This window comes from Nerophis lumbriciformis, linkage group LG13, assembly GCF_033978685.3.
Source record: "Nerophis lumbriciformis linkage group LG13, RoL_Nlum_v2.1, whole genome shotgun sequence".
NCBI classification, from domain to species: domain Eukaryota; kingdom Metazoa; phylum Chordata; class Actinopteri; order Syngnathiformes; family Syngnathidae; genus Nerophis; species Nerophis lumbriciformis.
Genome location: NC_084560.2, coordinates 33,507,576 through 33,520,040, shown reverse-complemented (window position 1 = coordinate 33,520,040; position 12,465 = coordinate 33,507,576). Strand labels below are relative to the sequence as shown.

Sequence of the window (12,465 nt, the reverse complement as noted above, 5' to 3'; positions counted from 1 at the left end):
GGTGCGGAAAATACGGTACATGATTTATTTAAACTATCAAAAAAGGAATAAACGAAAAGCGCGTACAGGGGCGGAGGTACAAAACTAGACTATAAACACAAAACTTGCACATTGGCAGAAACTATGAACAATTAAACAAAACACTAACTGTGGCTTAATAAACAAAAACTTACTTGGCATGGAACCGGCATGAAAAAAGAGTAGCAAGGGTCATAAGGGTGTGGAGAGTGTGCAGGAGCATAAATGCGGGGATGTCGTCAGGACGAACAACAGAAAATGAAAAGCTTAAATAACACAGACATGATTAACGAAAACAGGTGCGTGACTCAAAACGTGAAACAGGTGCGTGACGTGACAGGTGAAAACTAATGGTTGCTATGGTGACAAACAAGAGTGCACAATGAGTCCAAACGTGGAACAGGTGAAACTAATGGGTAATCATGCAAACAAGACAAGGGAGTGAAAAGCCAGAAACTAAACAAAACATGACTTAAAACAAAACATGATTACACAGACATGACAGCAGCGGCTGGAAGTATCAGCTCTTCAGCGATAGTGAACGGCTTTTTGGCTTTAGCAACAAGCGAAGACACCGCGTAAGAAGCCTCCAGGGCTTTGGCTGATGTTGTGGAGGCTTTCCGCATCGTGTCTTGAGATGACCGGAATTTATTTAGTCTCCTCTTTAAAAAATCAGGTGGCTGACCGACATGGCAAGCGTGTTTTGTCCGGAGATGCCGCTGTTAGCTAACATTTCTCCACAGAAAAAACACAATGCCTTGGGGGGTTACAACTCGAAGCCGTAAATCCCATTAACACATATTCTTCGGAATACGGTCTGAATTTTGCTCTGGTTTGGCCTTCTTTGGCACATGTTCCTCCTTGTTTTCAGCTGCATTACTGCTACGCTTTAACCAAGCCTCCATTGTTTTCTACATCGATAGTTGATTGACAGTTGGTGTCGTGTGGCACCGCCAGGTAGGGTCAAACCATCATGGCATGGGGGAAACTCTGGGTTTATGGTAATGAATGGAATAGCCTACTTGATTTGATGTTCAGTTTATGAACTTACATTCATATTTTGTTGAAGTATTATTAAAAAAAAAAATTTTATAAGGGATTTTTGAATTGTTCCTATTTTTAGAATATTTAAAAAAAGCTCACGTACCCCTTGGCATACCTTCAAGTACCCCCATTTGAGAAACACTGATGTAATGGACTGTCACCATACTTGCCAACCTTGAGACCTCCGATTTCGGTAGGTGGGCGATGGGGGGTGGCGGGGGTGTGGTTAAGAGGAGAGGAGTATATTTACAGCTAGAATTCACCTATATATATATATATATATATATATATATATATATATATATATATATATATATATATATATATATATATATATATATATATATATAAGAAATACTTGACTTTCAGTGAATTCTAGCTATATATATATATATATATATTTATTTTATTATATATATATATATATATATATATATATATATATATATATATATATATATAAGAGAAATTCTTGATTGAATTTCAGTGTTCATTTATTTACACATATACACACACACATAACACTCATCTACTCATTGTTGAGTTAAGGGTTGAATTGTCCATCCTTGTTCTATTCTCTGTCACTATTTTTCTAACCATGCTGAACACCCTCTCTGATGATGCATTGTGCTTCGTCTCCTTGTTGTGTGCGCAGTTGTGCACTGCACTCTCTAAAAGCCGTAGATGTTATTGTCACATATGCATGTACAGTAGATGGCAGTATTGTCCTGTTTAAGAGTGTCACAACATTGCTGTTTACAGCAGACAAACTGCTTTACGGTAGACGAAAACGTGACTGCTGTTGTTGTGTGTTGTTGCCGCGCTGGGAGGACGTTAATGAAACTGCCTAACAATAAACCCACATAAGAAACCAAGAACTCGCCCTCGATCATTCTACAGTTATAACGTGATTGGGCAGCCACGCTGTTTATATTGTGGGAAAGCGGACGTGAAAACAGGCTGTCGACACGTCACTCAGGTCCGCCTGAATTTCGGGAGATTTTCGGGAGAAAATTTGTCCCGGGAGGTTTTCGGGAGATTCGCTGAATTTCGGGAGTCTCCCGGAAAATCCGGGAGGGTTGGCAAGTATGACAAGCACGTCTTGGAAGGGGGAAGGGGAGCCCATGGAGTGTTGCAGGGGAGAACAAGGAAAACAACAAATAAGCGGCGTTTGGTCATTTTAACGTGAAAAAAATTATATCTATATTACGATATTTTCCTAATTCATATCTTGTTTAAAAATATATCGATATATCTTACAAACTCGATATATCTCCCAGCTCTAATTTATACTATACTATTTCTAATAAACTATATTATAGTATGGCTACTATACTATTGCTACTATACTATACTATAGCTACTATACTATAACTACTATACTATTATAACTATACTATAATAACTATAATATAATATACTTTTGCTACGATACTATATTAGAATTACTATACTATATTAGAATACAATATACTCTACTGTACTATACTATACTTTTGCTACTATACTATTCTAAATTATACTGTACTATACTTTTGCTACTATACTATAACTGCTATACTATATTAAACTATACTGTACTATTGCTACTATAGTGTACTATGCTATAACAACTACACTGTACTATACTATACCTTTGCTACTATACTATAACTACTATTCTATATTAAACTGCACTATACTATAATTTTGCTCCTATACAATAACTGCTATACTATATTAAACTATACTATACTATTGTTACTATGCTATAAGAACTATACTATACTATACTTTTGCTACTATACTATATTAAACTAAACTCTACTATACTGTAGTATGTACTATACCAGTGGTCCCCAACATTTTTGGAACCGCGGACCGGTCAACGCTTGAAAATTTGTCCCACGTACCGGGGGGGGTTTGTCATAAAAAAATACAATCATGTGTGCTTACGGACTGTATCCCTGCAGACTGTATTGATCTATATTGATATATAATGTAGGTGCACTAATTGTAAGTGTGTCTGGTGTTTTTTATGTTGATTTATATATTTTTTTCTTTCTTTTTTTTTTCTTTTTTTTTTTCTTGTGCGGCCAGGTACCAATCGATCCACGGACCGGTACCGGGCCGCGGCCCGGTGGTTGGGGACCTCTGTACTATACTATACTTTTGCTATTATACTATACTATAACTACTATACTATATTAAACTAAACTATACTGTACTGTACTCTACTAAAATCTTGCTCCTACACTATACTATATTGAAATAAACTATACTATACTGTATAAAAGTAAATCACACTATACTGTACTATACTATATTGAAGTACACTATACTATACTGTACTGTACTATACTACAACTACTATACTATATTAAAGTAAACTATACTGTACTATACTCTTGCTATTACTATACTATCATGTCCACTAAGAGGTCTGGTCCCCACAGGCGCTCTTGAAGCTGGACTGTCAGGGTCTGGTGGCCCGGCTTGTCATGGACTTCGTCCTGCTGACCACAGCGGTGGAGGTGGCGGGCCGTTGGCGGGAGCTGGCAGAGAGGCTGGCCAAAGTCTCCCGCCAGCAGATGGACGCTTACGAGGCGCCGCACCGCGACAGGAACGGCGTGGTGGACAGCGAGGTGCGTCCATGTGCTGTTACACTCGGACTGTCAGTGAAGGCAACATTTCATTCTTAGCGCACGATGCATTGGTGATGTTTCCGCAGGCCATGTGGAAACCGGCGTACGACTTCCTGGTCACGTGGGCGGCGCAGATCGGCGACAGTTACCGCGACGTGATCCAGGACCTTCACCTGGGCCTGGACAAGATGAAGAGTCCCATCACCAAACGCTGGAAGCACCTGACCGGGACGCTCATCCTGGTCAACTGCCTGGACGCCCTGCGGAGCTCCGCCTTCAGCCCCACCGCCCAGGACGACTATGCCATCTGAGCTAGCCCCCTAAAAACACCACCAGCCTGTGCCTCCTGGTGCCCCGTACACCGCCGGTAGTATTCGCCTTTTCTAGTCGTCCCGCAGCGTGGTGTATTTTCTATGTCCTGGCGGCACACCTTCTTGGTTCCAAACTGTGGGCAGAGACACGTGAGTTCAACTGTGTCTTCTATTTATTGACTTCCTGTGCTAATTTATTCTTTCTGTGAGCTATCAGGGGGACCCTAAAGTCTGGACATAAAATACACACATTCATCCAAGAAATTTACCTTTTTTTTAAAAAATTAATTACTACATAAATCATTACCATTATAAATAATGTATTATATATATTTACTTAATGTTTTTATCATTTTACCAGCTTAGGTCTTTCCCGTTTAAGTTGTTGCACTTATTAGTGCCTGTTTAAGTTGACATTTCTATGAAAAATGGTCCGTTATATTATTATTATTATTATTGTTATCATTAATATAAGCAACATAACTACTGTCTACTTACAACGCATTAAAACTTCCTGTTTAATGCAATGTAAGCTTCAAAATAAAAGCATGGCAGTGTTAACTTGGATTCAACCACAGCAACCAACAAAATACACACTTTTTGTTAATGTAATTAACCACCAGAATAAGAATTCATTTTATAACAAAGGATTTAATTAGAAATATTCATACTGTATTTTCCGGACTATAGAGTGAAGTGATTTATATTTATGTAGCGCTTTTTTCTAGAGACTCAAAACGGTTTACCTAGTAAAACCCTTTATCTACACGGTATATAAGCCGCACCCGCTACATTTAAAAAACAACAACACAATTTTTCCATATATTAGCCGCACCGGGATATAAACCGCAGGTATGAGTTATTTACACATAAATATTCTGTAAATGTTTATTTACATACCTTAATTGTTTCCAAACGGTGTCTGTAACACGGCAGTAAAACGGCTGATCAAACAAAACAGAAGTCATCGTCATGGACCCACTAGCTACAGAAGCTAACTCTCCAATCAGCTAAACAGACTCAATAACTCCACGGTGACATTTTAGTTAATTTGTGAAACTGAAACAATACAAAAAGAACGCCATTGGAAATGAATAATACTAACACGTGTTAGCATACCAGCTAATGCTAACGACAAATATGCATGAAAACACTCCTACAGGCATCTCACATGGGACGGTTTAGTAAGTAAGAATTGTTTTGGTTATATTGTAAAACTTACCGTATTGTTCGGAGTATAAATCGCTCCGGAGTATAAGTCGCACCGGCCGAAAATGCATAATAAAGAAGGTAAAAAACATATATAAGTTGCACTGGAGTATAAGTCGCATTTTTGGGGGAAATGTATTTGATAAAACCCAACACCAAGAATAGACATTTGAAAGGCAATTTAAAATAAATAAAGAATAGTGAACAACAGGCTGAATAAGTGTACGTTATATGAGGCATAAATAACCAACTGAGAACGTGCCTGGTATGTTAACGTAACATATTATGGTAAGAGTCATTCAAATAACTATAACATATAGAATATGCTATACGTTTACCAAACAATCTGTCACTCCTAATCGCTAAATCCCATGAAATCTTATACGTCCAGTCTCTTACGTGAATGAGCTAAATAATATTATTTGATATTTTACAGTAATGTGTTAATAATTTCACACATAAGTCGCTCCAGAGTATAAGTCGCACCCCCGGCCAAACTATGAAAAAAACTGCGACTTATAGTCCGAAAAATACGGTACAAACAATTGTATAATCCATACAAGTAAAAACGCTATGGACGGCACTTGTACTTCCGGTTGAAGGCACTGCAGCACCTGCAGTGAGCAAACTCGTCCAAAATACGGCGCCATAGGACAAACCAAAACACACATTTTGTTGCTTTTTTAAAAAAAACGATTTGCATTACGGCCGTCAGTGAAGAGAAATTCATAAATTAGCTGCACCGTTTTATAATCCGCAGGTGTAGGAAAAAATGAGCGGCTCATAGTCCGGAATGTACAGTAAATAAATGTAAACAACAGTTCATTTTGTATACTTTGAGCAGGTTAGTGTCCACACTTTAGGGACACCCCCCCGTCCAACCAGCAAACGTTCCCAACCAGCCCGTCTTTTGGATGTTTCTAGAACAATTCAAAAGCTCAGGTCCACTCCTTGGCTCGTTTTTAGGCAGAACCACTCAAGAAACGCTCTCGGGTTTTCACCACGTGGACTTTTTTTTTTTTTTTGTCCGTCTTTTAATCAGCACCTGCCAAAAAGGCGCCCGACGTCATGTGACCCGGCAGCGTCTGTTCACTGTGGTCCCGAGTAATAAAGTGTCAATATTTGCACCGTCATCCTGCCTCCTCGCTCACGCTGTACCCTATCGCCTTGTGTGACCGTGCGGTCCGTCCCCGCGCGCTCACGGCGGAAGAATGAAGCACTTTACGTGGAAGGGAAACTCATTTGCATAGAAGGTCATCAAGTATTTGTCCAGAAGAACAAAAGCTTGATTGTCCTCACGGTCAAAGGTGATGGACACCGAAACCTCTCTCTCTCTCTCTCTGCTCACCTGGCAGCCCCCTCCCCTTCCTCTGTGTGTGTGTGTGTGTGTGTGTGTGTGTGTGTGTGTGTGTGTGTGTGTGTGTGTGTGTGTGTGTGTGTGTGGGTCTTCCAGAGAATCTTGTCCTGAGTGCTTTCAACACTCGTCAGCCACTTGAAGCCTCACAGTTGGCTCCGCCCGCCTCTGCTTCGAGTAAACACTGGCGCCATGGCGACCTCCACAGCGCAGCATGCTCGTCTCCATGGCAACCTTTGTGTGTGTGTGTGTGTGTGTGCGTGTGTCGAGGATGAGCACACTGGAGGCCACGATGTGTGACCTCGTGGGAACTGATTAAGTTTGTATGTTAATGATGACCCTTGACCCGCACTTTGCGCAGCCAGCCGCCAGGGGGCGACGTCTTAGTCCTTCAGCTTTTCACAAGCCAAGAAGCGGTGCACGCCATGGAGTCGCTTTGAAACAGCGTTGCACAGCGGTGCCGGGGTTGCATCATCCCCGCGGGGGGCCTTTTCAGAGATTTCTCCTAACCCTTTGTAGGCAAACAGGATGTGCTGAAAAGAAGAAAACTACACCATGAAACTCACAAAAGTGTGAGACAAAACTTGTGTACAGTTGTTAATATAACATTAGGAAAAAGTTGTTGGCTCTGCGATGAGGTGGCGACTTGCAGCTGGGATAGGCTCCAGCCACCCCCGTGACCCCGAGAGGGACAAGCGGTAGGATATGGATGTACTTTTGTGACAAAACAAAGTTTATTTTCCCCACAAAACGGAAAAAAACTCAAAAAATAGTCAGAAGTGTTTTTAACAACAACCTGTCAGTCAAAAATTGTGTGTGTTAAAAATATTTTTACAAAAAAGGATGCAGCTGAGATAGGCTCCAGCGACGCCAAAAGGGACTAGCGGTAGCAAATGGATGGATGGATGGGTTCTATTTTTACAGTACTTCAACTTCATGCAGCAGAACAAACCTCATACAATGTCGACCTCTAGTGGCAGGAAGAAGTACTGTTGGCTTGCAGGCTTCGTCACATTGAAATAGGGTAAGTGATACTAATAATAGTTTATCAATATTATTGTAAGCTATTGTTTTTATTTTTATTTTTTTGCATGTTCTCCCCATGACTGCGTGGGTTCCCTCCGGGTACTCCGGCTTCCTCCCACCTCCAAAGACATGCACCTTGGGATAAGTTGATTGGCAACACTAAATTGGCCCTAGTGTGTGAATGTGAGTGTGAATGTTGTCTGCCTATCTGTGTTGGCCCTGCAATGAGGTGGCGACTTGTCCAGGGTGTACCCCGCCTTCCGCCCGAATGCAGCTGAGATAGGCTCCAGCACCCCCCGCGACCCCGAAAGGGACAAGCGGTAGAAAATGAATGGATGGATGTTATGAAATACAAATATCACCTTAATAGTCTTCTGGGTTGAACAACAAGTGTTGAAATTGTGTGACTAAGAGGAAGATATAAGTTTCTACTTCTTTGTGCTCCTTTTCATTAATGATTCATTTTAATGTGTATGCTGCAGGCCAACAGAACTCAAGCTGCGGGCTACAAATGACCCTCGTGCCTATAACACAGAGATATATGTGTGTGTGTGTTTACATATATATATATATATACACTTATATATTCCACATGTATATGTATATTGTTTTTTGTTTTTTTTACAAAACAAAAAAATATCCCAATGGCAGCCGCATACTTCAACTTTTCAGTCGCTAAATTGTTTGGACTCCCCTGTTTTATGGGAAGGGTTGTTTCTAGCCCAGTGGTACCCAAACTACGACCCACGGGAAGTCCCAAGTTAAAAAAAAAAAAAGTACATATTTATGAATTTTTTTTAAATTATTATTATTATTATTTTAAATCTGTCCTTTCTAATCCATTTTCTACCGCTTGTTACTCTTGGTGTCTCCTAGCCGCTCAGGCAAATCATATTGTCTAAAAATGCACTTTTCCATCGATAACGTGACATCATCGCGCTCGGAATATATATATATATATATATATATATACATGTACATGCATATATGTATATATATTATATATATATATATGTATGTATATATATATACATATATTATATATATGTGTATATATTATATATATATCCATCCATTTTCTACCACTTCTCCCTTTCGGGGGCGCGGGGGGTGCTGGAGCCTATTTCAGCTGCATTCAGGCGGAAGGCGGGGTACACCCTGGACAAGTTGCCACCTCATCGCAGGGCCAACACAGATAGGCAGACAACATTCACACTCACATTCACACACTAGGGCCAATTTAGTGTTGCCAATCAACCTATCCCCAGATGCATGTTTTTGGAGGTGGGATGAAGCTGGAGTACCCGGAGGGAACCCACGCGGTAACGGGGAGAACATGCAAACTCCACACAGAAAGATTCCCAGCGCAGGATCGAACCCAGAACCATCGTACTGTGAGGCAGACGCACTAACCCCTCCTCCACCATGCTGCTATATTATATATATATGTGTATATTATTTATATATGTGTATATACATATTATCTATATGTGTATATTATATATATATGTGTATATACATATTATCTATATGTGTATATATGTATATTTTGTATATATATATATATACGTATATATATATGTATATATATATTTATATATGTATATATATATGTATGTATATATGTGTGTGTATATGTATATATATATATGTATATATATATACATATATATGTGTGTATATATATATATATGTATATTTATATATGTATTTATATGTAAATATGTATATTTATATATGTATTTATATGTAAATATATATATATGTATGTATATATATATATATGTGTATATGTATGTATATATATATATATATATATATATATATATATATATATATATAGCCCGGCCCAAATTTGTTTCTCTCAATGCGGGCCCAGAGTCAAAAACTTTGGGGACCCCTGTTCTCGCCCATTGAGTTCCTAAATATTCAGGTGGGCCCCCCTTTTGTGGACCCCGGGAACATGTTTTATCAGTATCATACAGCATCACGCTTCAAACCCTGATTCAGGAAACTGTACCTGACAAAACGTGCTCATTGTAGCCTTTATTCATGACGTCCTCATTTTGATTAAAAAATAAACAATTTAATCAGCACACAACATTTTATTCATTTTTGTTTTGTAGGTTAAATTGTTTTTATATGTTGTGCCACTGAGTTAGTGCTGCGAATGTATTTGAATTGCATGGTTTAAGTCGGTCAAAAAAAAGTATAGTTTAAACAAGGATTTATTTATTTTTATTTATGGCAAACTGATGCACTTTAAATGTTTTCTGCTACAGACTAAAACACGTATTCTTTGTTATAATTTGATCTATATTTCTTTTTCTCTCTCTTGTTTAAGATACAGTGTTATGTGGAGGTGTACACACACCAATTTTACAGAAAAATGATAGATAGATAGTACTTTATTGATTCCTTCAGGAGAGTTCCCTCAGGAAAATTAAAAAGTACTTTTATTGTAAAATAAAAATTATTTAGAGGGGGGGGGGGGTGAACTGTATTTTCTTACTGGGGAAACATCAAATAATTAACAAGCTGGGACAAGCGATAAAAAATGGATGGATGGATGGATGCTTTACTGTATGAATGTGTAAACTGTACTGCTGCTTGGTGGCCTGCAGGTGGCGGCAAAGTTGTACTTTGTAAGCGGTTGACTTTGTATAGATTTGAACCAAATAGAGAATTCAATAGTTTTTAAATAAAAGTGGCGTGGATAAATGATAGTTGGGCAGCACTCGTTGCATATTTCGATCAGTTAAGATTATATAATTGTTGTTTTTTTTTTATCCGTTTTTCTTTATTTGACGTCTTTGTTGCTTCCGGTTCTGAGACACTCGCCCTCTGATTGGCTCTCGCCCTCGGGGGGCGGAGCTTGGCGGGGCCTCCTCCTCTATGCGGGTTTTGTTGTTAGTAGCGGAGAGCAGTCCGTGGAGGCCGTGTTTCTCTGACGTGTCCGCCGGGAGCACGCCGATGGTCGCCTGAGAGGACTAACAAGAAGGGGGAGGGAGGTGGTGTTTTTTTTTTTCCGCCAGTCGAGACCGGGGACTACACCGGTTGCTCGCCACCTGAGCCCCAGGGAGGTGGACCAGCCCGGCCGACATGGGCAACAGTTTGTCCAACGTGTCCGCCTTCCAGTCGCTCCACATCGTCATGCTGGGTCTGGACTCGGCCGGCAAGACCACGGTCCTGTACCGGCTCAAGTTCAACGAGTTCGTCAACACGGTGCCCACCATCGGCTTCAACACGGAGAAGATCAAGCTGAGCAGCGCCAAGGGCATCAGCTGCCACTTCTGGGACGTCGGCGGCCAGGAGAAGCTCCGCCCCCTCTGGAAGTCCTACAGCCGCTGCACGGACGGCATCGTCTACGTGGTGGACTCGGTGGACGTGGACCGGCTGGAGGAGGCCCGCACCGAGCTGCACAAGGTGACCAAGTTCGCGGAGAACCAGGGCACGCCGCTGCTGGTCATCGCCAACAAGCAGGACCTGCCCCGCTCGCTGCCGGTGGACGCCATCGAGAAGCAGCTGGCCCTGCACGAGCTGGCCCCCGCCACCTGCTACCACGTGCAGCCCGCCTGCGCCATCATCGGCGAGGGTCTGCACGAGGGCATGGACAAGCTGCACGAGATGATCGTCAAGCGGCGGAAGAGCCTGAAGGCCAAGAAGAAGCGGTGACGTCACATCCGGATGTCCGACTTTGCACTTTTCCCGAGTATATGAAACGGTGCCGCTGTGTTGGCCTCGGGTCCAAAATAGTCCGTTCCGGGGTCAAGCTGCGGCCGTGGGAAAAACAAAACAAAAAACTTCCTCGTCTCGGGAGTGTGACAAGAACACTGAAGGACATCACAGCGTGGCCGTGGATCGTTCACGGTGGCCGCAGTTTGACCCCGGAACGGACCAATTGCCATTGTTTCCTATGGGAATCTTTTAGGCTCGTCCGAGGTTGGCGGGCACGCGCGCGAGCAGACATTCCACTGCATGGGCAAGACGTGCGCGCGCTCGGGTGCGTGTGCACGCTGATGTGTTTAACAGAGCGCTGACAAATGTGTCGCGCGCCTGCTGCAGTTTAGTCTGGGAGATGTCTCAGTATGGACCACACACACACACACACGCGCGCGCCATGGAAAAACTGTTGCTAATAATATGACCGTGAGGTGGAAATAGGAGTTCATAAAAGACGTGTTGTAAGAAAAAAAAAGTTTTCATTCGAGGATGTTCCTAATAAAGTGGCTGTTATCATCACACGTTGAGCGTTTATACTGACTCACAGAGGAGCTGGCTGCGCACGTCCTGAGTGCACTTAACATGCCGAGTGAGTACACTGTCTGGCAGTACTCGAATGGTGACAGAGAGTCGGGTCTTGAGGAGCTGTTTCTTTCCAAGACTCGTTATTATAGTTATTTTTTATAACGTATGATACTTTTGTTGTTGTAGTGTTATTATTGTAAATATGTATTGCAGTGACGTCACTGGGTTGAACTCTCTTACATGTTAACAATATAGAACAAAATACACAAATAAGTAAGAATAAAATGTATGATTCTCAAACTTTTTCACCAAGTACCACCATGTTGACAGCATTAAGATACAGTAGTGTAGTAGACTTAAGTATTCATTAAATACCACTGTAATGACAACATTAAAATAGAGTAGTGTAATAGACCTAAGTATTCATTAAGTACCACCATAATGACATTAAAATACAATAGTGTAATAGACCTAAGTATTCATTAAATACCACCATAATGACAACATTAAAATACAGTAGTGTAGTAGACCTAAGTATTCATCAAGTACCACCATAATGACAACATTAAATACAGTAGTGTAGTAGACTTAAGTATTCATTAAATACCACCATAATGACAACATTAAAATA

The 12,465-nt window shown here is 41.0% G+C and overlaps 2 protein-coding genes across 2 annotated transcripts in view; both read left to right on the top strand.

Moving 5' to 3' along the window:
* The window catches only part of LOC133613444 (SH3 domain-binding protein 4), a 44,943-nt gene extending 38,604 nt beyond the window's left edge, over positions 1-6,339 (top strand). The window contains exons 4-5 of the mRNA XM_061970990.2: positions 3,498-3,686; positions 3,773-6,339. Of these exons, the coding sequence (XP_061826974.1) occupies positions 3,498-3,686; positions 3,773-3,997 (414 nt within the window). The 3' untranslated portion in view covers positions 3,998-6,339. The remainder of the gene's footprint in view (positions 1-3,497; positions 3,687-3,772) is intronic.
* Positions 6,340-10,488: 4,149 nt separating this feature from the next.
* On the top strand, positions 10,489-11,828 carry LOC133613446 (ADP-ribosylation factor-like protein 4C). The gene is made up of 2 exons (XM_061970991.2): positions 10,489-11,326; positions 11,473-11,828. Exon 1 carries the CDS (start codon positions 10,689-10,691, stop codon positions 11,259-11,261), a length of 573 nt encoding a protein of 190 aa, XP_061826975.1. The 5' UTR covers positions 10,489-10,688; the 3' UTR covers positions 11,262-11,326; positions 11,473-11,828.
* Positions 11,829-12,465: the final 637 nt, after the last annotated feature.

Excerpts from the sequence above, each read along its gene's own strand:
- LOC133613446 (XM_061970991.2), top strand. The coding sequence starts at position 10,689 with ATGGGCAACAGTTTGTCCAACGTGTCCGCCTTCCAGTCGCTCCACATC.